Raw genomic sequence first — 25,662 nt, 5'->3', positions numbered from 1 at the left:
GTTGTCAAGGTGTGGTGACGACCAATATGAATGACGTCACCGAGGAACAGCAGACGTGACGTCACAGTGCCTGCGATGCGTCAAATCTTTAGATTGAGAAACAATCCAAAGATCGCCGTATAAACAGAGGACAATTAAGTTAAAAAATCCTAAATTGAAGCGATGAGTACGTCCAACCTTCCTCACCCCTACAAACACACAGGCCTACCTTTAGAATACAGCACCACAAACTTTAAAAATACGTCATAATACCCTTTTACGTAATGTAATGTGATTTTGTTCGAAAGCACGATCTCGAAACAATGCCCTATGACGCCTGCATGGCAACACGGTTGTCTGGCTCAGCGAGTGCGTATAAGCTCCGCTCACTGGTGTTTCATCTCTACGAGCTATGTCATTGCATAAGGCCAACGATGTTGAGAGTTTCCAGTAGTTGTATACCGGCGGATGCGCAATATTTTGCAAGCACCAGTTTGAAATATTTTATCTTTTTCACTAATCCGCTCATATTTATTTGTATTACGGGCTGCTGGGGTGTTAAGTGTTGTGTATTTTGTATTTTGTAATTTTTTAAATTTACATATATATTTTTGTCATTCAGTAAGTTGCACCATTACACAGAAAAGTGTTTTATTAGTATTTTTTATTTCGAAGCGGTAATAATGCATTACACTAGACACGCCAGTCGTGTTTGTGCCGGTTCTGTCAATGCATTCTATTTATTAGGAGTAATTCAAGGGATTAGGGTTAGGGCTAGGGCTGGGTCTAGGGCTAGGATTAGGGTTTAGGGTTTAGGGTTAGGGTTGGGGTTGGGGACCTAATGCAATATAGTAGGTACGACTAATGCACAAATTGTTACATTTAATAAGTACATTTGTCCGGAATACATTTAATAGTAGGTGTCAATATAATTACCTAATGTCCGGTGGTTCGGTCAATGCATTCTATTTATTAGGATTATTTCAAGGGGTTAGGGTTAGGGTTAGGGCTGAGGGTTTAGGGTTTAGGGTTAGGGACCTAATCCAATATAGTAGGTACATGTCCGGTGTAATACGTGAGTACCATTTGTTGTTTTTCCTTTTTGCATTTTAATACTTTTTTTTCACACAAAAACGGGAAACCAAAAACGTCGAAAGTACATTATGAAATGGGTTAATGTAGAAATTTTGGGCTAATGGAAATTGGCCTGGAATTTGCACTGAAGCCTCTTTCACACGCAACATAAATTTTGTAAAGTAATGATTCGAAGGCTAACTCACCCTTGTGCCGTCACTACACATGCTCATGTCTCCCTCGTTCCACATGAACACATCCTCCCGTCATATTCTGAACGACTTCCGATAGTTACTCTATGCCGCAGACGACACTGAGAATGCGCCATACATAACACACTGATCCTGAAGTAATGTATAGCCGGATAGCACGAGTATTTGCTTAATCTTTATCCGATCAAAACACCTGTTATAATGCAACAACCTCCTCTCCACAATGACGTAAGCAATAATCCTCTACACAATGACATGTTCAACGTGCGGCGCGTCACAGTGGTTTCAACCAGCACACCTCCTTTCCATACATCTAGTTATCAAATAAAACAATCAAACCCTTCACGTCTGTTGTTAATCAGTGCTTCGTACCGTATAACGACCATGAAACGCGGCGCCATGATTGTATTATTGACAGACAGATATTTTATTCGAGTCTCGCCTCAACGTGACAGAAAAAGTACATGAAGAGTATATCACAGTAAAAAGTCGAGCTATTCTGTACGGAATTATGAGAGACAATACTATCGTCTTTAACTAAATCTTCATATCGTTCCAGTGAAGACGCTTTGTGAAAGAAACGGAACAACTACAGGGATCAACTCATATCATAGTCATATTTATACAATTGTAATGAGGGTGAGAGGTAGCCTAGTGTTGAAAGTGTTCGCTTGTCATGCCTAAGACAGGTTTGAGTTTAAGAGATCAATAACTGAAAAATAATTACAATTGACTTGTAAAAAATATTTATGTATAACTCTGTAAACTGTATGTGCGCCGGAGGCCTTGAATAAAATAAAATTCTTGTCTTGTCTTAACAGTTTTGAATTCCCACATGGACGCAATGTGTAAGGCTAAATTGTAATGTCCCGTACCGTCGTATTGCTGGAATAAAAGCACCTTAAATGTTACGTTATGCTGGATATTCTCGTTCTATTCAGTTAAATTTCCTCACTAATCTTCTCTCTTCGGATTAATGTCTACCAGGGGACTTAATGGATCGGGTCTGACGTAACTTTGCCCCCATCGCACGCGCGCACAATGCCAACCAACTTATTTCTGAAAGTCAGGTTACTGGATTGGCGGGACCCTATATCCACCTGAGAATAGATAGCAACTAAAAATAAAGACAAGTCTTTGTGTTGAACTGTGCACGTCTGAACCAGATAATCCTGTGATCGATATTTGAGCGACAATGTTGTCGGGTACCAAGATTAGCACTGCACTAATTGCCATCAACGATTTGGTAAGCCCATTAAAGCTTAGATTTAAAACAAGCACGCGTTTGCAGTGAGTGCAATGTATAGGTACAAGACCACGTTGAGCACTAACAGAGTTAAGTCAGCTTACTTTCCAGGAGGTGAGGGTGAGGTGAAATTGGGTTTAACGTCGTGCTTGAGAATCGCACATATGACGACGTGCATGCGTGTGTATGTGTATGTGCGGCTGATTGTACTAGCCCAGACTGAAGCCGGTTTATAGTGCTAGCCCACTGAGATACCATGCCGCAGTGAAGCATGAATACCCCCACTCAGACACATTATACTGACTCCGAGCCGACCAGTCCTTGTTGTACCCATTAATGCCGAGCGCTAGGCAGGGACCATAAGTACCATATTTTAACGTCTTTTGGTATGACAGGGTCGGGGATCGAACCCGCGACCTTCCGCTCTCCCGGCTACTTAAGTAATACAGTGTTCTGATAGTTATCACTCAGGTTCAACCCACCTGCAAGTTCAAATCTGGGCAAATGCTTTACCATCGATTCTAGCCTGCAGACTTACAATTTGATAAGTGAGTGAGGTTAGTTTTATTCTGATTTTAGCAATATTCCAGCAATATCACAACAGGGGACACCACAAATGGACTTCACACATTGTACTCATGTGGGGAATCGAACCCTGGCCATCCGCATGGCGAACGCTTTCACCACTAGGCTCCCCCACCGCCCCCAATTTGATGGGACCAAATCTGTCCCAGTACAAGCAAAAACAACATAAACTAGTTTGAATTTCACTTTTTTATTTGTATATGTCTGGCTAATTGATCACACACATGCATACCCGCTATATATTCATCTATATATGTCTCACACCTACATTCACTCACAGGGAGGGCGACTGTCTCCATGACAGGTCTCCTAGCAACCATGTCAATGTCACTAGTCCATCTCAAAGTCACTGTCAGATCAGCTTCCTGGGTGAGGACATGGGCAGTTTCCTTAAATCCTTCAAAGGCTGGAAACAATGACCAAAGGTGGACACTTCTCTCTGAACCACAATATCGGTGTGTAAACTTAGCTGTCTCTTCAGATGGACAAACATGATTACCGCATCCTTGATTTTCTATTAGGGTATCCCCATTCAAGGTGACAAACACCTTGACCCATATACCGATCAGTGACAATAGCTGTGTTCAGTACTGTCTCAATAACCTGATCTCCAAAACAGGCGTTACATGATCTCCAAAACAGGCGTTACATGATCTCCAAAACAGGTGTTACATGATCTCCAAAACAGGTGTTACATGATCTCCAAAACAGGTGTTACATGATCTCCATAAGAGGTGTTACATGATCTCCAAAACAGGTGTTACATGATCTCGTTACATGATCTCCAAAACAGGTGTTACATGATCTCCAAAACAGGCGTTACATGATCTCCAAAACAGGCGTTACATGATCTCCAAAACAGGCGTTACATGATCTCCAAAACAGGCGTTACATGATAGCGTTACATGATCTCCAAAACAGGTGTTACATGATCTCCAAAACAGGTGTTCAATCAAATTTTGAAAACAGCTATATGCACATCTTCGGTACAGTCTGTAACTTAACCTGCAGCATGACAACACCTTCTGACCCAGTACTCATAACCATATATATTTCACCTAACTGCTCATCTAACACGTCTCCACCCTTATACTTCATACAAAATGAGCATGTGTGCATGAAGTTGCAATTGTTTATGCTTGTGCATGCGGAAATCGACAAACAGTTTCACAAGCAAGAAAATGCTGGGTTAATTTAGTGACATGAGCGATTGCAAAAGTGTCATCACTTCATATAAAACCCTCTCATGAATGGGTGCTGGGTATTTATCTACCAGAACGGAGACATCATTGATAATCAAGGATTTGTATCAGGCTGGTCTTCAGTATTTGGAGACAGAACACCAACATCTACAAAGACATTTTATACCATTATGAAGAATTGGTAGAAAAATACCTCATGAACTAGACAACTGGTCACTTCTATGCAAGAATCTCTCAAACACTGTCTACAAACCATTTAAATGATTAGGCCACTAATGCCTAGAAAGTCCACATGTTAAAAAATACATGATTTTGATTAATGATTTGTGCAAAAACATAAAATGAAAAGTCATACATATGTGAATGGCTGACAGTTTGTTTTGCTTGTGTGGCACCACACTCAGCAATAATCGAGATTTGGGGGACAGTATTTAATGGCAGTACACTAAACTTTATGAGGGTAATAAATCCATGTATTACTGATACAGGGCTCCAGATAATTTTTCAACATCAGGAGTACGTACTCCTTATTTTTTCAATATAGGAGTACTGGAAAAACATAAGAGTACATTCAGAGTACTGAATGGAATTTAATGGCGGATCAGTAACCTTGTGTTTCGTTTCATATACGCACCACAACATTGCTAGTCTTGTGTAAACAGGTCAATAAACAATAAAACAGTACTTTTTCAGATAAATACGTCTGTAAATGATTCTAAGACCGTACACCATTGCAGTGGTGCGTATCTGCTACGTTTTCTAAATTATTTCCTACCGTATCGTGCATATTTTTTATCCGTACATACGCCCCTTATCTGGAGCCCTGTGATAGCTCTGGAGGCAAGAGACAGTGATCTAATAAACTTGATAACAAAAGCAGTTAGAAAAACATTTCAACATTTTGTATCAATACTTGTTCGATGCTTGACACTGCAGTCAGGAATATTCCACATACTGACTGACTGATTTTAGTTTTACGCCGCTTTTAGCAATATTCCAGCAATATCACGGCGGGGGACACCAGAAATGGGCTTCACACTATTCCACATACACAACAGAAGCATGTAATTAACCAAACCAATGCAATGATCGTTGCGATGGGCAACTGCACAAAAAAAAATCAATGAAATTGTTTAAAGTAAGATACAGAGGCTATTAACACAAAACAATAGAAATAACATTTCTCAGTGAGACCTCCAAACATATCTTCATATATACTCCATTATGGCATATAAAACTCAAAATGTCTAGGATTCCTGATTTTTTCAAGACATGCTCTGTAATATTTTTAGCACTATATATAAATTCTTCCTGCAAGTGAAATGTCACCATAGAATTCAGCACTGATGGTAATGAACACAACTATCTCTGTTGTCCGTGTTGGGTGATGTCTGGCGTGCCAGCTTCACACAGCCCTCACATCTGTCCAGTCTCTCATCCCAGCTTGTGTCCAACATATAAATGCTCCTCTGGAGTATCTTTGGTTTAAGATGTTACTTTTCAACAAAAGACTTCAGTTTTTGGAGGAAACCGAGGTACTTCCCGTGTTCGTAGGCAGTGCTGAATTCCACAAGGTTGTTGATGAACTCATCATTGATGCCGCGTTCGTCCAGCATGTCCATCAGCAGGTCGTACAGGTTCTGGAAATATTACCAAAACATTGTTACTGAGCAGTTAAGGAGTAATTGACTACTTTTGTCAATTCCATGTCATGAATTAATGTCACTCATATAATGGTCCTACACATCCTCAAAACTTTCACCATTCATGAGTGAGTATGGTTTTACTCCGCTTTTAGCAATATTTCAGCAATATGATGGCAAGGGACACCAGAAATGGTGACAAGTGAACGCCATATGATTGGATTCGATCCAAGGACCTTCTGATCTGAAGCGCGACGCCTTGTCCAAACGACCCGAGACGTGAACACGTGAACCCGGTCCTCAAGGTTAGGACGTCATCTTTGCGGGGAATCAAACCTGGGTCTTTGGCATGACGAGCCAACACTTTAACCACTAGGCTACCAAACCAGCCCCCACCAACAATTGAAAGTCTGGATTAAAATGGTCTTGTCTTGTCATTGTATCCAAAATTCACAGCAAGCAGTATTCCAGCTACATGACAGCTGGTCAGTACGTAATCAAGTTTGGACCAGACAATCCAGTGATTGACATAATGAGCATCCATCTACACAATTTGGATATGATGACATGCATCAATAAAGTCAATAAAGTTCAGGGCTCGAAAAATGTTAAAATCTGCACTTGCCCTGCAGGGCTAGTAATATGAACTTTCCACTCGTCCTTCTAAAATTGTACTTGCCCTATGCAACATTATGAAAGTAAATTTAAACTATTTTATTTCAAAATGTTTGCTTGGAATAAAACTACAATAAACATTACTTACTTTATGAGCTAATTTGCTCACCATTTAAGATAGCTGAACTTTAAAGAAAAAGAAACATGTTACTTCCCTTGGTTTTGTAAGACGATACGCAGTTCAGACTTGAAATATTTGAGAAAACTAGCAAATTACAAATGAACGTAGTGGATATTGTAAACCCAACAAAGCATGAAATAGTGAACTTATTACCTTGTTGAAAATATCAATGACACCTGGCAAGTGGGTTTAATAAATGACAGGATTATTAAAACATTAGGTTAAATTAAAATTTCCACTAATCTGTTTACTCATACAACATCAGCCAACCAGAGGCATTTACTGCCATGACATGAGTTTCAAGAGACCTTTTTCTTTTATATTTTAATTTTTACGTAATCGGAATATTATTTTAAAAAGATTTCTCAAATAATATGTATGGTCATCTATTTCCCGATATCAGTAGCTTTCCGCTCGGTAATGTGATACAACAGCATGAAATACGTCCGTTTTGGAAGCTTAGTACGGATAACATGTGAGGCAATTCATTTGATGGTGGGTATCGTTCGAAAGCTCTGAACATCAACACTGTCACCAAGCAAGTGATATTTTGCCAAGATAAATTTCACAGTTATAAGAAGCAATTTTATTGAATAAAGATTGGTTTCTAATGATGCTTTTCTGCAACAGTCTGCTATGGGGAATCGTGATTGGACAAAACTTAAACTTGTTGTTTTGAAAAATAGTTGTGTCAGAAAACGTACTCTTCCTCTAGCAAATTATCAAACAAATTTTACTCGTCAATATGAGCAGACGAGTGGAATTTTCGAGCCCTGAAGTTAGCAAGTCTGATTCTATTAGTCTCTAGCAATAAACATGGGATGCTGAATAAATTCTAAATACAGTAGGTAGGTTTGGTTTTGTAGGCATTTATTCTTTCTGATAATCACTGGCTTAACTGTAATAAAGTGCAGCAGAATTACAATAGTGGTATCAAAGGTTGGAATAACTGTAACATAAGCTACAGAGTTTGCAGAGAAAAACGAGAATAGATTTTCAGGACAGGGCCTCCATATTGGGGTTAGTAGGGAAACATATTTATCAACTTGGTCTTAGAGAAAAACGAGAATAGATTTTCAGGACAGGGCCTCCATATTGGGGTTAGTAGGGAAACATATTTATCAACTTGGTCTTAGAGAAAAACGAGAATAGATTTTCAGGACAGGGCCTCCATATTGGGGTTAGTAGGGAAACATATTTATCAACTTGGTCTTAGAGAAAAACGAGAATAGATTTTCAGGACAGGGCCTCCATATTGGGGTTAGTAGGGAAACATATCTATCAACTTGGTCTTAGCGACTAAGATTAGGATGTGGCAACCACTACATCTCTCTCACCCCGTCCATGGTTTCTGCTGGGAGGGTGTACACTGTGTCCTTCCAGTCTCCTTGATGGACCGACACCTCCTGGATCTCAAACTGGTCGACTGAAACAAGACAGAGGTCTCTCACAGCATGGCCCACAGTTCCTGGTCACATTTCACAAAGCTATCATAGCGCTAGGACTGTCGCACCTCCTATACTTTGACACAGACTTACAACAGTCGTAGCCTTATGATAGCTTATCGACTGACTGACTGACTGAGTTTCGTCTTGCGCCGCTTCTAGCAATATTCCAGCAACATCACGGCGGGGGACACCAGAAATGGACTTCACACATTATACCCATGTGGGGATTCGAACCCGGGTCTTCGACGTGATGAGCCAACACTTTAACCATTAGGCTACCCCACCGGCCCCACGATAGCTTTGTGAAAAGAGGCCCTGTACACAAAGGCTTCTTAACGGTACAACCCATCACAACTCTATACCTTTCTATCATAGGCTTATGAATGGTGTTATCTATGATGGCTTTGTATATATGGTACCAGGAGCCTTAAAATGTATTACTTTGGAAAATACTAAATGCTCAAAAAGACTGTCTTGATAACACCAAGAAAGAACAATCAAGCATCACTTAAAACTGCTGTTTTATATCAAAAGGCCAAAACACTAATGGTTTTCTGGAGAACCCTTTAGTATTCATATATTCACCAGTAATGTAAGTGGCTTAGTGTGTGCTTTTCAAAGACTCATCCAAGATTTGAAACTATTGTCCGTCAACCTAACTTTTGGAACAAGTTATTTTGCAAGTTACGTTTAAACATCCAAAATGTTTAAATCAATTTTAATTGGCTCAATTAATAATGATGTCTGATGATCCAATTGGGTGTTGAATTTCTAAAATGTATGTCAACTATTAAAGATTTTACTTCAGAAACTATCAACAGCAACTGTTTCACAAGGGAGTACTGTTGAAATAATAAAAATATCTGACACCTTCATGTGTTTATCATTAACTTCTAATTACTAGTATACCTCTGCTTCCGGAGCATATGACCGAAACTGTACATGCTAGGTTCACCAAACTTAACACACATGTTAATCATGACCAACAGATGTGCCCTTTGATATCTTAAAGTTTATCAGAATTTCATTTTTTGTTGTTTCCATGGAAACATGACTTGGTGCAAAATATTATTTCCATACATTATTAATGTAATCAGTAAATGGCAAAACTGAAACCCAGCTTCTAACAAGTGCCCCCTACTTACTGATGGCTTCTGTTCCCCGGACTCCCAACAAATGACCCCTACTTACCGATGGCTTCTGTTCCCCTGACTCCCAACAAGTGCCCCCTACTTACCGATGTGTCCCCTACTACGGATGGTTTCTGTTCCCTGACTCCAACAAGTGCCCCTACTTACCGATGGCTTCTGTTCCCCTGACTCCCCAAGTGTCCCCAATGGCTGTTGTGTTCCCCCTACTGCCCCCTACTTACCGATGGCTTCTGTTCCCCGGACTCCCAACAAGTGCCCCCTACTTACCGATGGTTCCTGTTCCCCTGACTCCCAACAAGTGTCCCCTACTTACGGATGGCTTCTGTTCCCCGGACTCCAACAAGTGCCCCCTACTTACCGATGGCTTCTGTTCCCCGGACTCCAACAAGGTGCTCCCTACTTACCGATGGCTTCTGTTCCCCGGACTCCCAACCAGTGCCCCCTACTTACTGATGGCTTCTGTTCCCCGGACTCCCAACAAGTGACCCCTACTTACCGATGGCTTCTGTTCCGCGAACTCCCAACAAGTGACCCCTACTTACCGATTGCTTCTGTTCCCTGTTCCCCGGACTCCTGTTCCATGTCCTCCGCTGGGGAGAACGCACACTGGAATGCCAGCACCTCTCCCGACCCCTTGTCCAGCTCCACAGTAAAAGGAGGCTTCGAGATCATCTGTAGGTAGAACACCACATTGGAAACAAATGGATTGGTAAGCCGCCAAGGCTGTGTATTGGCAAATACAGTGTACTACAATATCTTGTAATACAGGTATCCATATTACAGTATTTTGGGACCTGAAATGTTTCACAGTGAGTGACACTGACTGTACATACACATCAAACATACTGAGGCACTAAAAGTATATCTTCTGATTCTGGCAACATTCTTGAAGTTAGGTTGGAAAGTTAGGGATTCCTCCTTTCGTTTATAAATACAATTTAGAGTATGTATGTATGCTGTTTTATCAATCAATTAAAAAGATAAACATCAGTTGTGAATATGTGTTTGATTAACTTAATAGTGAGTGAGTGAGTTTAGTTTTACGCCACACTCAGCAATATTCCAGCTATATGGCGGCGCTCTGTAAATAATCGAGTCTGGACCAGACAATCCAGTGATCAACAGCATAAGGATTAACTTAATAAAGATCATCACAAATTTTATTTTTTACCCAACACAACAGAGTTCAGATTTTTATTGGAATAGCATCTGCAAAACATAATGCATTGTACTGCTATAGTGGTAATACCTTGAAGTCCTATCAGCCTTTCTGATTGGTTGAAAACACATTGTTAAAATTCGTTTTCTATACAGGTAAATTCTCAACAATTCATGGCATATTTGGGTGTATTTCAGGAATATACAACTTTCATTTTGGACTTTTAGAAAGTTATCAAAACAGTTCCAAAACATAGTTTTTGTGACTGTGTTTCTGTTTCAATTGTGTAGAATCACACCGTTTCTCAACAGTAACAAATCTTCCTTGGGCATGTTAGGCTGTTTGTTTGTAGTCTGCTTTGCTGTACCGGAAGATGGTGTTCAGATTATGAAATATTGGTCACAGGGAATTTAGATAATCTGCCTTTATCAAATTCAAATTCAAATCTGTAGCCTGTAATATCCATTTGGCAACACTGATACATGTATCCCTGTAGCACTTCCCCTTTGATTACACTGTCTCCATCATATTAGGTATTCCTACTGCTCATAAACATTTACCACATGCTCCGGCCAAAAACATCTCAACTTCTTGGAGGTGAGGTGAGGTGAAATTGGGTTTTACGTCGTGCTTGAGAATATTTCGCTCATATGACGACGTGCATGCATGTGTATGTGCGTCTGTTTGTACTAGCCCAGACTAAAGCTGGTTTTATAGTGCTAGCCCACTGAGATACCATGCCACAGTGAAGCATGAATACCCCACTCAGACACATTATACTGACTCCGAGCCGACCAGTCCATCATTAATGCCGAGCACCAGGCAGGGACCAACAAGTACCATATTTTAACGTCTTTTGGTATGACGTGGTCCACTTTTAGCAGTATTCCAACAATATCATGGCAGGGACACCAGAAATAGGCTTCACACATTGTACCTATGTGGGGAATCGAACCTGGGTCTTTGGCGTGACGAGAGAACGATTTAACTACTACGCTACCCCACCGCCCCTTTTATATGATGAGCTTACGTGATGGATAAATACTTCAGTTGAATGATAAAGGACATTTTCATATATCTGGAATAGTATTGAGTGTGACAATCAATTTAAGACCAATATGCAAATATTGTATGTGAAGCGTTGCAGGCGTTGTGCATGAAATGAGTCAGATTTGTAAAATTTCATTTCTTAACTCATGAAGTTAATATGGGAAAAGTGACAAATAAATTAGACAAGGTAATCTCACCTGCACGTCCTCATCAGTGGGTGGCGTGTCCCCGATCTGTGGCATCTGGTCCGAGTCGGCTGACCCGTTTATGTTGAAAGTCACCTTCACGCTGGGGGAAAACAATAATATAATGTAATTTTTAGAGTAAAATTGATATTTTATACTTATCCTGACTCATGCTCTTTTTGCTTGTCTTCTTCTTCTTGCGAACATAGTGGAACACTTGTATCTCCCTAATTGAAGCTCCCTTCAATGTAAAATCACTAATTAGTACTCAGCACGAGTTACCTCCCTTCCAAGCCAGGGAGAGCAGAGGCCACCTCCACCATGTGCCTCACTCTCTCCTCATATACTGAGCCCAACATTTGAATTTACAGGGAAATCCAAAGTGTTATGTGGGGAGGATGGGAGGGCTTACCTCATGAGTCAGGATAAGTATAAAATATCAATTTTACTCTAAAAATTACATATTTTTCCTTATCCTGACTCATGCTCTTTTTGCTTGTAGACTCCGACGGAAAGGGAGGTGGGAAATATATAATACTTTGGATTTTAATAATTAGTGATTTGAACTGTGATGATTGTAATAACCCTATGGGAACTTCATAAAGGTACTGAACTGATGAATTCCTGCTGCTAACTTATCAGCTGCCATATAAAGGTTATTACAAAGTACTTATTATGATAAAGTATATATAACATTAATACAATGCTTAAGACTAATAGACTTAAGCTTGTTAATATGCTAGTATAAACTCCTTAGAGTTTGTTAGCTAAAATACTTTAAGATATAAACATAGTACTAAGCTTAAGATATGATTAAACTTAAGCTAATTATATAATAGCAAAACTCTTTAGAGTTTGTTAGTTAATATACTTATATGATATAGATATAATGCTGAGCTTTAGATATGAATAAGCTTTAGCTACATATATAATAGCAAAACTCTGTAGAGTTTGTTAGCTAATATATTTTTACAATATGAGTATAGTACTGTGCTTAAGATATAATTAACTTAAGCTACATATATAATAGCCAAAACTCTGTAGAGTTTATTAGCTTATAGATTAATAATGTAACCATAGTACTAAGCTTAAGATAAGATTAGACTTAAGCTAAATGTATATAGCAAAAAAAAACTCCTTAGAGTTTATTAACTAATATACTTTTATGTTATAACCATAGTACTGAGCTTAAGATATAATTAAACTTAAGCTATATATATAATAGCAAAACTCCGTGGAGTTTTGTTAGCTAATACATTTTATAATGTAACCATACTGCTTAAGATATGATGAAACTTAAGCTAATTGTATAATAGCAAAAAACCCTTTAGAGTTTGTTAGCTAAAATACTTATATGATATAAACCTAGTATTGAGTTTATGAAGGAAACCTTAAGCTACATATATAATAGCAAAAACTCCGTAGAGTTTGTTAGCTAATATACTTATATGATATAAACATAGTATTGAGCTTTGAAGGAAACTTTAAGCTACATATATAATAGCAAAAACTCCGTAGAGTTTGTTAGCTAATATACTTATATGATATAAACATAGTATTGAGCTTAAGATTTGAAGGAAACTTAAGCTACATATATAATAGCAAAAACTCCGTAGAGTTTGTTAGCTAATACAAATTATAATGTAACCATAAAGCTTAAATTATGATGAAACTTAAGCCAAATATATAATAGCAAAAAACTCTTTTAGAGTTTTGATAGCTAAAATACCTATATGATATAAACATAGTACTGCGCTTAAGATATGAATAAGCTTAAGTTACATATAGCAAAAAACTCCGTAGAGTTTGTTAGCTAATACATGTTATAATGTAACCATATTGCTTAAGATATGATGAGACTTAAGCCAAATAGCAAAAACTCTTTAGAGTTTGTTAGCTAATATACTTATATGATATAAACATAGTACTGAGCTTAAGATATGAATAAGCTTAAGCTACCTATATAATAGCCCAAACTCTGTAGAGTTTGTTAGCTTATATATTTTTACAATCTGAGTATAGTACTATGCTTAAGATATAATTAAGTTAAGGTAAATATATAATAACCAACTCTGTAGAGTTGTTAACTTATATATTGTATGATGTAATAATCATAGTACTGTGATGATAAAAGAACTTAAGCAAATTATATATAGCATGTAGCTATTTAGTACTGTTATAAGATAAGTAGAAATCTGTAAGATTGACTTATCTTCTCGAGGAACTGTCAACTGTTGTGCGAGGACCATGGGATCGAATTGGTGGATACCTGAGGCGTCCTCGGTGATGATATCTCTCAGATAATGGTTGGCAACCACCATATCGGATCTCAGAAAATAAACCCTCCATTATTTCAAATAACATTGTGTAGATCAATGCAGAAGTTAGCTCTAATATCATGAGTATTAAAAGCTCATGGAGGGTCGGATTAGGTCCATCCGTCTTGTATGCACGTAGTATGACAGTTCTGATCAAGCGGAGATATAGTGCGTGAGATTTCATTCTCGTAAGTTGATGATAGAGGAAATAATCTGTTGTATTATTCCCTTCTGTTTGGTTCGGTGGAGATAAATTTACAGTGCTCTTGCTGGCCATCGTGATAGAATCATCGTATCATGAAGTCCAAGTATGTCATCCAGGCGTGTTCATAAACCTCACTTGTGAGGTGTTGGAACACTATATTCAGATCCCCAAGTTGGAGGGTGAAACTTCCGTTTTAATTCTCCAATCAGAAAGTTTAAGTAGGTTTACTAACCATCTAGTTGTGTTAGTAGCTTGATTATGAAATTCAGCTGTAGTCTGAGGCGGCTGTGGATTTAGATCCACTTGTATCCCGTCGTCTAGGTTATTAAGCTGCGAAGTCCTTGGCGATGTAGGTGCACAACCAGGTGTGTCTGTCCTCGTTGAAGTTTATGTAAAATTGCCTGACTGCCGTGCCTCGTCCTAACTTGACAGGGGAGGTCTATAACCTGAAGAAAGCAGCCCAATCATGAAGGTTCAGATTAACTGGACTGTAAGGAGGCTTGCTCGTTCACTGATATATAGTTGTCACTTGTAGCGTAAGTGTTGACCTGTGAACTAAGATCGACCTCTCGTGGAGTCGTTGTCCAAGTGGTCCAATCAGAACAAGGCATTTTGATTCTGTAGAATACCAGCTGTGATGTCACCCGGTGTAGCAGGAAAAACCTTGTATAAAATCTTGCGTCGTTGATATTAGCATAATCGTCGGTCTTCACGTAGCTTCGAAGTTACCCGAGTGACCCACGTGTTTGAGGTTAAAGGTAGCGCTTAGCGAAACCTCGGTAGCGAAATACCTCGCTCTGTAATATTAATGCTGGGTAGGTTATTTTCCTGGCTGTCGTGAAAGTAAGTTCAGTTTTGAATATAATTCCGACTTTCTTATATAAAGGTACAATAAACTTGCAAGTTGTCAGCTTGTAGACTGTATACATGAATGTATCGTCATAATTGTAGAATTAAAGCTGAACTTGTTGTACATATTTCTTCTCAGAAACTTTGACGATTATGAGTTATACTCGCTGTAACAAGGCTGCTGTTCAATTTCGATATTGAATTGTCTGCAGATCTGCGTAATGGTCGCATGTAGATAATCGTATCGTAGTCGGGATTGCATATTCTAGCAATCTATCACGGAAAGGTTGATTTCTGTGAAGATCTATGCAGCGTCGTTGATTAATTAATATAGCGGCGTTCTGTGTTGTAAATAGCCTGTGCAATTGTCTTAGCGTAGGCTTATAGGCGGCATATGGCATACAGTTGATAGACAACTTATGCGATGTCTTGAGCGGACTGGCAGTAGCTATATATGGCCGAGTGGCTAATATATGGAGACCTTGGAGGAGAATTCCTCGGTGGGCGCCGGAGATTTGTGAAGCTCTCGAAGTATCAATCTAGATTTCCTGTGTGAGGTAGACTTGGAGCCACTTAGCCTTAGCGACCTTAGCGAAGGTATTGAGTCAGACCCGATCAGTATATATATTATATATGGCTTGCCCATGAGCGACCTCTGTGTTCAACAGGGTGAGTGAGTGAGTGTATTGTTTTTACGCCGCACTCAGCAATATGTGGGGTCGGTGAAGCGCTACTCCTCCGTGGCGTCCCTTGTAACTGGTGAGGCTGTAGCTCCTTGGCGGAGGTGGCCTGGGACTTCCTTAGCGAAGTGTCTAGAAACCGATCAATATATGGCGTTAGCTTCATACAGGGTGTGGTTCTTGCTGGTTCTGCATAAGTAGAGCGAGTAGATCATCCTATCATCTTCAGAAGTGGGTGTCCGCGAAATCTGGTGATAAGAATCTCATTGATCGTTCTAGATCTATTAATGCCAATAACATCGCCTCTGGCGTTTGAACTGTTATGGCTTTATGGTAGGCTGTGTCTACATACTGTGGCACCGCAGCAATCGAGTCGATTGGAGGTAAGGTGATGGCGTCTGCCTCGTCTTCCTTTATCAGGTATGTCTGCGCCCGAGTTGCCACTCTTGGAAGGTGAAGAGAGATCTAGGTTGTTTACCATCCAATATCGTATCTCAGCGTCTGAGAAAATGATGCCTCCATCATTTTCTATCCAGCATCACTGATGAGAGGTTGATGCTCTTCTGATGGTGGACTGTGTATTTCTATCTCTATGTCGGGTGGCCTTTCGGGGAGACCTGACTGTAGACTTATGTGCAGACTTGTGTGGTGATGTACGAGGAGATCGGCCTTGGTTAGCGGCAGTTGGCAGCGGAGATCGTGTTGGTGAACTCGTCTATGGGTTGACCTTCTCGGAGACCTGTGAGGAGAATGTTGATAGCTTCGCGAAGCTCGTGTAGTCAGGTGTCCTTCGCGAAGGCCTTCGCGAAGCTTCCTCTGCGTCCGGTCCTGGGGAACGGCGATTTGACCTTCGCGAAGGCTTCCGTGAGGTCTGACGGTCTGAGTCCGCATCTAGGGATGAAGCGAGGAAGGTGATGATCTATCCCGCCTTAGCGAAGGCCTTAGCGAAGAGCTGTACATCTGGGTCGCCGTGGAGGTGGTCTGCGACTTCCTTCGCGAAGGTGGCTTCGTCGTGGCTGCTACGCTGATGGGGGTGCCTCTGGGGTGTCGTCTGCGTTGGAACCTTCGCGAAGGCGAAGGCTCGGGCCTTGGGCTGGCTGCTTCCCAGTCTGTGGTGGCCCTCCATCATGATCATGATTTGCCGCAACAGTTCATCTGGGATGGTCTGCGACGAATTAGTCGGTGCCCTCTCTGCGATGTTAGCGGCGGGACCCTCAGGGAAGTCGTCTGACGTCAGTGTAGAGACATCAGGCTGCATGGCGATCTCTGCTGATGTCACTGTAGATGTCTCCGGTCGCTTCTTGTGGCGTACGTCGGGGATGATGATCAGCTGATCATCGTAGAGGCTCAGTTCAGCGGCTGGAACAATCTCGGTTGAGAAAGTCCTAGTAGACTTCGTTGATTTCCCCTCAGAGGTCGACGCTGCCCTCGGTCATTCTTTTGATGTACATCAGGTATGATGATCGGCTGATCATCATACAGGCCCAAATCTGCGACGGGAACAATCTCGGCTGAGAAAGTTCAAGTAGACTTCGTTGATTTCCCCTCAGAGGTCGCGTTGAGATGCAGTAGAAAAACTCTAGTCTTCGGCTGCGACGATGGGATGTCTGGGGAAGCAGGACGCTTCTTGGAGACGGCGGACTACGTCCCACGCCTCTCCAGCACTCTAGCGGAACACCAGACGGGAGCGGGGTCGACCAACAGCAGTAGACTGGCGAGGGGTTCAGGTGTATCAGTCATGGCTAGACTCTGCATGCAGCGACCTATCTGCTGCGGCGTCTCAAAGCGCCAAAGTAATTATTTATTAAAGGCAGAAATGGATAAATTAGTACCGCCAACTGCAAGCGTGAATAAAATGAACATGGCGCAGTACAACTAGGGCATATTAAATGCGGATCAGCAGCAGAATAAAAAGCGTAATCTGCAACAGAACAGAATTTTTATCAGCGTAATCCACTGAAACAAAACGCGTCCGTGAATAAACAGTAGAAACACGACTAAATATCAATATATAATTGTTGAAGGATACTAGCTAAACCTCTATAGATGTCTATACGAGGGTAACTAACTAAATATAATCAAAGGATATAGTGTGTCGGGAGACACAGGTGCTCTCACGTCCAGCTCACTGGGCGAAGAAGGAGAGAGTGAGGCACATGGGTGGAGGTGGCGCCCTCGTTCCCGAGCTTGTGGAAGGGAGGTAACTCGTGCTGAGTACTAATTAGTGATTTTACATTGAAGGGAGCTTCAATTAGGGAGATACAAGTGTTCCACTATGTTCGCAAGAAGAAGAAGACAAGCAAAAAGAGCATGAGTCAGGATAAGGAAAAATTACTGTTTTTAAAAAAGTTGGTAAGTTTAATTGTACTTTGAAAGTTTGTACCTCCTGCGAGGCGACTAATAGGATTGGGAGGATGGAATTGGTTGACACGTGTCAAGACCTGCGTTATGGCGAGGGATGACTGTATCATGCAATTTTCCGGGGCAAAGAAGATAACAGGCAGTTAAAGTCTTGTCTTCACCCTTGCCGAACTTGGATTTCTTAGTTTCATTTTGGCAAGCTTAAGAGTCTAAGCACAATCCAAACAAAATTAAGTTAAGAATTTAACAACTGAATTCATAAATAACATTGTGACTGCCTTGCAGATTTCAGTCCATTGCAGCACTCTGCATTTACAGATATTTTCAAAATCTTTTCATGTTTTTCGTTAATATGGTGAAATGATGTGAAGCAGTGTTTGAACTGTTCTTTCACAATATAAATATTAGCAAGTGCAAGTAATACAAGAGGTGGATGTGATTGGTCAATATTTCAGTTGTAGTTGTATTATTTGAATAATATTATAAAAATAAACTTCATATTTATCAACAGTGGGATTAGATCTCTTAAATGGTGTATAAGATGTAGCAATAACATTTTACAAGCTTATAACTTCCTTCATAAACATAGGCTTCATCTGTGACCTTAGAGTCTCTGGGAACTCGGTGTCATGGCAGTAAATGCCTCTGGTTGACTGGTGTTGAAAGAGTTAATTAAAAGTTGCACTAAGCAATAGTCCAAATATATTGAGGCGGTCTGTAAATAATCGAGCCAATCTAGTGATCAACAGCATCAGTATCAATCTACACAATTGGGATACGATGACATGTGTCAACAAAATCAGTGAGCCTGACCACCCCATCCCATTAGTCACCTCTTACGACAAGCAATTCTAACCTGGATCTTCACGGGGCACCTGTCAGTTGAACAGTTAGCTGAAATAGGCATCTTTATGAGGACAAGTGCAGCAAGTGCAAGGCCAGTTCTAACCTTGATCTTTACATTAGTTTGGTCAATAGGAGGGATATTGGCTGACTGGCTCAGTATGGTTTTACGTAGTTTTTAGCAATATTCCAGCAATATCACGGCAGGGGACACCAGAAATGGGCTTCACATGTGGGGAATCGAACCCGGGCCTTCGGCGTGACGAGCGAACGCTTTAACCTCTGGGCTACCCCACCGCCCCAGGAGGGATATTGAAGGGAGTTACTGGAGTCAGAATGATTAAGCCACAAAATTAAAACCTAGTTTGGAAACAGTAGAAAGTGGATTTTTTATTGTCAGCTTACTACCTTAATTTGGAAAAAGAATATTCCAGAACTATCACTGCTTGGAACAGACACAATACGCTTCACATATTGTACCCACATAGGTAATCAAACTGACGTCCTCGGCATCATGAACCAACGCTTTAACCACTAAGCTAATCCACCAACCCTGGAACATCAGAATTGGGTGTGTTGTCCCGTGACTGATGAAGATGTATAGGGCTGGAGTAGTGCCTGGTTCATGAATTACACGCACAGACAAAGTGTTCTAGACTCTAATCCTACCTCACTTCTCCTGTGCGGGTAAGAATGACCTGGGATTCATCTGCCCGAGACCTCGAATCCTGGGATCTTTGGCAGGCCTGCCTTTGACTTGCTGGTGGATTCTTCAAACTTGATCTCTTTTTCCAGGAATGTTGATAATTCCTTGTCAACTGTCAGCAACACATAAATCCAGGTGAGCAAGTGTTACACATGTATTTTTAGTGGTAGTAGTGAGTGAGTGAGTTGGGTTTATGCCGCTTTTAGCAATATTCCAGCAATATCACGGCAGGGGACACCACAAATGGGCTTCACACATTGCACCCATGTGGGGAATCGAACTTAGTAGTAGCAGAAATTGTTGTGACTGCAACTGTAGTACTTGTTACAGAGCTCCAGATAAGATTTAGCTCATGTGGGTACTGTACCCACTGTATTTTTTTGGAGTGGGTATTATGAATGTTGAGTGGGTATTTCATTTTCCGTTACCCACTGCTTTCAAATATGTGCATATTTCAGTCACTTTAATCACCTAAGTATTATGTCATTGAGTAAGTTTACTAAGCAGGTATGTTCTGCCTTATGTCATACCTAATCAAAACCAACTTAAATATAATGGAAATTATTTCATAAAAAATCCCTCATCCTATACTGACAGTGCAACACTTGTCCTATACTAACAGTACACCTTCATAGAAATCGATGTCTTTTTCATTACGCAAGCGATTTTTATAAATATATTCCGTACGCATTTGTGTAAACTTTTTGTGTATCTATCATTTTAAATGCCTAATTGGTACGCAACAATTATTTTTCAATACGTAATTCTATGCATATTTTACCCGGATACGCAGCTTATCTGGGCCTCTGCTTGTTATATGTTAGAGACAGCAAATGCTTAAAATACCAGGAACAATTATTATCAAGGACTGCCATGGCCAACATTTGCAATTGTGAAAAATATTTTTCATTTTCATTTCGTGACAAATCAATAGTTTGTAAATTTGTTAGCCTTAAGGTTGGTTGTTTGTTGTTGAACGTCGCACTCAGCAGTATTCCAGCCATATTGCGACAGTTTGTAAATAATCGGTCTCGACCAGATCATCCAGTGATCAACATCATGAGTATCAATCTATGCATTGGGATACAATGACATGTGCCAACCTAAGTTAGCGAGCCTGACCACCCCATCCTGTTATTTGCCTCTTATGACAAGCATGGGTTACTGAAGACCAAATCCAACTCTAAGCTTATGAACATGCATGGTCTAAGTGAGAATCTGATTTACATGTACAGCTCAGTACCATGTAAATAAAACTTTGAATGCACTGAAAGTGAAATTGGTTGTTTCTTTGAGGAAAACAGATTTGCTTATTATCAGTGTAGGAAAGATGTAGAAAATCTAGCCTGTCCACAGGACTGGCAGGTCAAATTTTTACCAGTCCTGCCAAAATCTAGCCTATCCTCCAAATATAAATAAAACACCTTTGGCAGTAAATATTCAAAAAGGTTATAATCATTATATATATGTCATTGGTTTGCTAAAATTGACCCGACATGAGGACGGACTAGATATTTTTTTAACCCGTCCTCCACAAAATTCACCCGTCTCGGACGTTGGGACGGGCTATCTTTCCTACACTGTTATTATGGACAAGTTGTGTTCAGTACTATTCTCTCGCCTCTACTTTATCATTAACTGATCGCCACCATATATTTGCTTGAATATTGCTGAGCACATTGTCACACACACACACACACACACACACACACACACACACACACACACACACACACACACACACACACACACACACACACACACACACACACACACACACACACACACACACACACACACACACACACACACACACACACACACAAAAGAAAAAAAGAAAAGGGGTGGGTGGTTAAGAGTTTTTAAAATTTTAATGTTACAGGCCGTATGCCGAGATGGGGAGAGAAGGAACATCACTTATTCCTGCTAAAAGGGTCATTGTCCTTATACAGAAACATAACTGGGTACGTATCTGTTTGAAGAAATTTACCCTAAACAAAGTGAAAATACAGAAATGGGTACACTAAACACCGGACGACACCATCATGTGTCCATACTCCTCAATCTAAAACTGACACCGTAAGTAGTTCCCATTCGCCTGATCGCGGGTAGTATACAGAAACAAAGATGCATGGGGTACATATCCTCAGGTTGGGGAAACCTAGTCATCGGGCTATTATAGGCCATTTGCCTAATTTGCAATCGGACTATAATTATGATATTTATCAAATAAATTTGAAGCGGTGCATTTCAACATGAGGATATTAACATCAATCAAGTTTTGATGTCCTAAGGTTTTCATTCAAACCCTTTTTGAGAATTTTCATCACATAATAAAGGAGTTTGGAAATTGCTATTTAAATATAAGTCTCTAATAGTTTTGACAATTTTCACTTAAATAAATCATGAAGGTTTTGTTGTCAGCACGGGTTCTACAGGCATGTACCCTGGCCATTATGAAAATACAGAAATGTACCCTAGGACGATTCCATTCCCTAGGGTACGTATCTGTAGTACCTGTGCCGACAACGACCCCTTCAGCAAAATTAATGACATAGATATTCAGTTTTAGTTTTCAAAAGGAAAATCTGTGTTCTTAATGAAACATCTTTTCCTGAACATGATATAAATTTCCATTTTGTGCAAAAACTGATTTTCTTTTCAAGCTGAGGAGGTCCATTACTATATGATCATATAAACCATTTCGTGCGGAAATTGATAGTTTGTGAACTAATTAGAAAAATGTTAAAATATATCCTATTTTATCTATAATATCCCGTTCGATATCTGTATGTCTGTACAGTAACCATGCCGACAACGACCCCTCACTTTGAAACTGCAGTTAATTTGTTCATTAGTTCTACCCACTGAGTACTATTCAAAATATATTTTGAGCAAGTGTAACTTGAAGTTGTTACAGTTGAAACAGCTAGCATACCTTCTGTGTGCAGCCCACAACATCCACACGTGTTTGACCGTAGTCCAGCTCCGGCCAGGGCACGTGTGGGATTGAGCATGCTGAAATTCCTCAGACTCGGAGACGACAGCGTGACAGGCAAAGACGTCCTCGATGCACATGCTGCATTTGATGTCACGAGCTGACGCCCGATCAGTTTTGCCGATGACAGCAATGACTTTCTGAATACTCCGGCCATGATGTCTGATGAAAGATTTCAAAACGGAAAGCGTGGAGTGAACTAGCGAGTATACGCGCGTGTGATCAACGTAACGAATTATTTCCCTTGAACAGGACTTGAGAAAAACATAACAAAATTGGAAGAAGCGTGTGTAAAATCTTAATATCGATATTCGCAAGGCCATTGATACGTGCCATGTGATTGATTAAGTGAGTTACGTTTTACGCCGCTTATAACAATATACCAGCAACCTCTCAGGACCTCTCAGGACGTCATCTTTGGAATATGTTCTGTCGCAAACGTTCACGTCAGTGTTTGAAGCAGAGGGTAGAAGATTGGTGGACCCCCGTAAGATAAACTTTAGTAAAACGAACTGGGCACACATACTATATTTGCTAACTTACGGACTTGTTTCGGCGTTGGGGATAATAATACATCGGATTCAGTGTAATGGCGTCCTTCGTTGGTTGGTTGTTTAACGCCGCACTCAGCTATATTCCAGTATGGACTAGACAATCCAGTGACCAACACCATGAGCATCGACCTACGCGATGACGTGTCAGCGAGTCTGACCACCGGATACCGTTAGTCGCCTCTTACGACAAGCACGGGTTACTGAAGATCAATTCTTACCAGGATCTTCACGGGTCACCTCATCGAGGTAACGGGTATGGTTAGGGCTTGGATTAGGTACATACGTAGCTAGGTGAGGTGAGGTGAGGTGAAATTGGGGTTAACGTCCTGCTTGAGAATATTTCGCTCATATGACGACGTGCATGCGGGCGTATGTACTACCCCAGCTGGTTTTATAGTGCTAGCCCACTGAGATACCATGCCGCAGTGAAGCATGAATACCCCACTCAGACACATTATATTGACTCCGAGCGCCAGGCAGGGGACCAACAAGTACCATATTTTAACGTCTTTTGGTATGACGCGGTCAGGGATCGAACCCGCGACCTTCCGCTCTCCGGGCGGACGCTAACCACTACACCACGGAGGCGGTCACTTAGCTATGTTAGCTCTGGTGCACGTTGTTCTTACTGAATGAGATCACTGGGAAATCTGGCATTATTTGCAGCCCAAACCATCCCACTTCCTCCACCAAAGCGATTCCTCTCAAGAACACAACCATCATGGTGACGTTCATGTCGCCGCCTGTAGACGCGTTGTCTTCCATCCGCAAATGACACACAGAACCTTGACTCATCGGAAAACACCCTCTTGTTGAAGATTCGTGGTGGTTGGAGGCGATGTTGCTGTGCAAACAGGAGTCTGTTGGCTCGATCAGTTGTTGGCGATCAATAGCCTGTGTTTATATTGTATCGTCCTCTATAGTTAAAGTATTTTAGATTTAATTTTCAGTTTTAAGTATATATCTGTGATAGTTCAGTTGGTTTTACTGTCCTTTGTCTACAGATATTTTAAATTGATTACCTTGTTTTCATCGCTATATGGCTGTAATATTGCCGACGCGATGTAAAATTTTAACTCACTCACTGTTGGCTCGATGACGTTGCGTGTTGATGTTATAAGGGTAATGCTATTTTTGAGGGCATTATCATTTGCAGAAGACCCTCAAAAATAGCATTACATTGCTGAAATACATGGAATTTGTGTTGAAAAGAAACAGGAAACAATGAAGGAATTTGGCTGTAAGTTTACTCAAAACCAACTTCTAAGTGGGTTGACTGACCCCGCAATGCATTACGTCATCGAACAATTCAAGTGACGTCACAACACAACGTGACGATATTCGACCTTGGCCTTTGCAAAGACCTTGGCATGCAGTATGTCAAACTATGGCCGCCATTATGTCTGCAACAACGTCAGTTTTCAGTGTTCGGTTTTGTTCCAACAACAACGTTAATAGTGCAATTGTTAAGGTTAGCACTAGCAAGAAGGCCAATATTACCGCTGAAGCGGGAATTCGGGTTGCTTTGACTTGTTTGCCCCAGAATATCTGCCAGTCCAAAGCCAATGTCGAATGAACCGTAAGTCATTTCAACATTTTCTTGAACAGAAAATCGGCGTTCACGTGAGCAGGTTGGCCTATTCGGATATTCTAAAGCGTTTGTTGGCATCTTGGGTGACAACACATGCTGGAGGATTTCACTAGATGCTCTCTTTTGCGCGCTACTGGACCCTGAAATGTAATGCTTGAGTGATTCCTCGGACTTGTGCTTCGTGATGTTGCAGATTTGTTTTACGTCTACACCTGCCTGAAACATGTATGTGATGGTGGAAGCTCTGACTGAATGACAAGTGTATACCTGTGATAAACCAGCCTTTTTGGAATCTACTGCATAATGGTGCCCAATATGTTCTTTCCCATAGGAGCATTATTGTATCAAACTCCTGATTTCTCGAAATCCTTCCGAGAAGCCTGGAAAAGAGCATCGCATACTGGGTGGAGTTTTGACAGATAGAAGAGATAAATACTGACTGGATCCTTGGATGACTCATTCTCGTATATTCTGACATCTGAACAGTCCTGATTAGAGGGATTACTGCCTTGCCAGTTCTTTGTTTTCTCAGCCGAAGTGAAGGTAAGAAAGTGTTTGTCATTATCGTCACGCTTCAGTTGAAGTGTCGATTTGGTGAAACTTCTCCAACCCTCACGTCCCCGTCTTCCCAGAAAGAAACACAGATTGAACCAAACCATTTCTTGAAGCCTGGTTGGGTCAGTACTCTCTAAATCCCCCAAATATCCTGACAGTTTGTCCATATCTCCTCGCTCAATTCAAGGTTTGTGTTGTAGGGATCTTCCTCCCTCTACAAAGTAGGCTTTACAACGAGATTCGAACATGCTGTTTGCGTTTGTAAACTCTTT

General features: G+C 40.7%; 1 protein-coding gene across 1 annotated transcript; it reads right to left on the bottom strand.

Moving 5' to 3' along the window:
• Nucleotides 1–5,065: 5,065 nt before the first annotated feature.
• On the bottom strand, nt 5,066–24,009 carry LOC124259657 (complement component 1 Q subcomponent-binding protein, mitochondrial-like). The gene is given in 7 exon segments (XM_046693835.1): nt 5,066–5,938; nt 8,075–8,163; nt 9,879–10,008; nt 11,743–11,833; nt 19,656–19,701; nt 19,703–19,804; nt 23,874–24,009. Coding segments are annotated over 7 exon segments (741 nt in total). The 3' UTR covers nt 5,066–5,791.
• Nucleotides 24,010–25,662: the final 1,653 nt, after the last annotated feature.

The sequence above is a fragment of the Haliotis rubra genome, unplaced genomic scaffold (genome assembly GCF_003918875.1).
Source record: "Haliotis rubra isolate DU_JTF1 unplaced genomic scaffold, ASM391887v1 Scf731, whole genome shotgun sequence".
Lineage (NCBI taxonomy): Eukaryota > Metazoa > Mollusca > Gastropoda > Lepetellida > Haliotidae > Haliotis > Haliotis rubra.
Note: the sequence above shows the minus strand (reverse complement) of the source record. Positions and strands in the feature narration are given on the sequence as shown.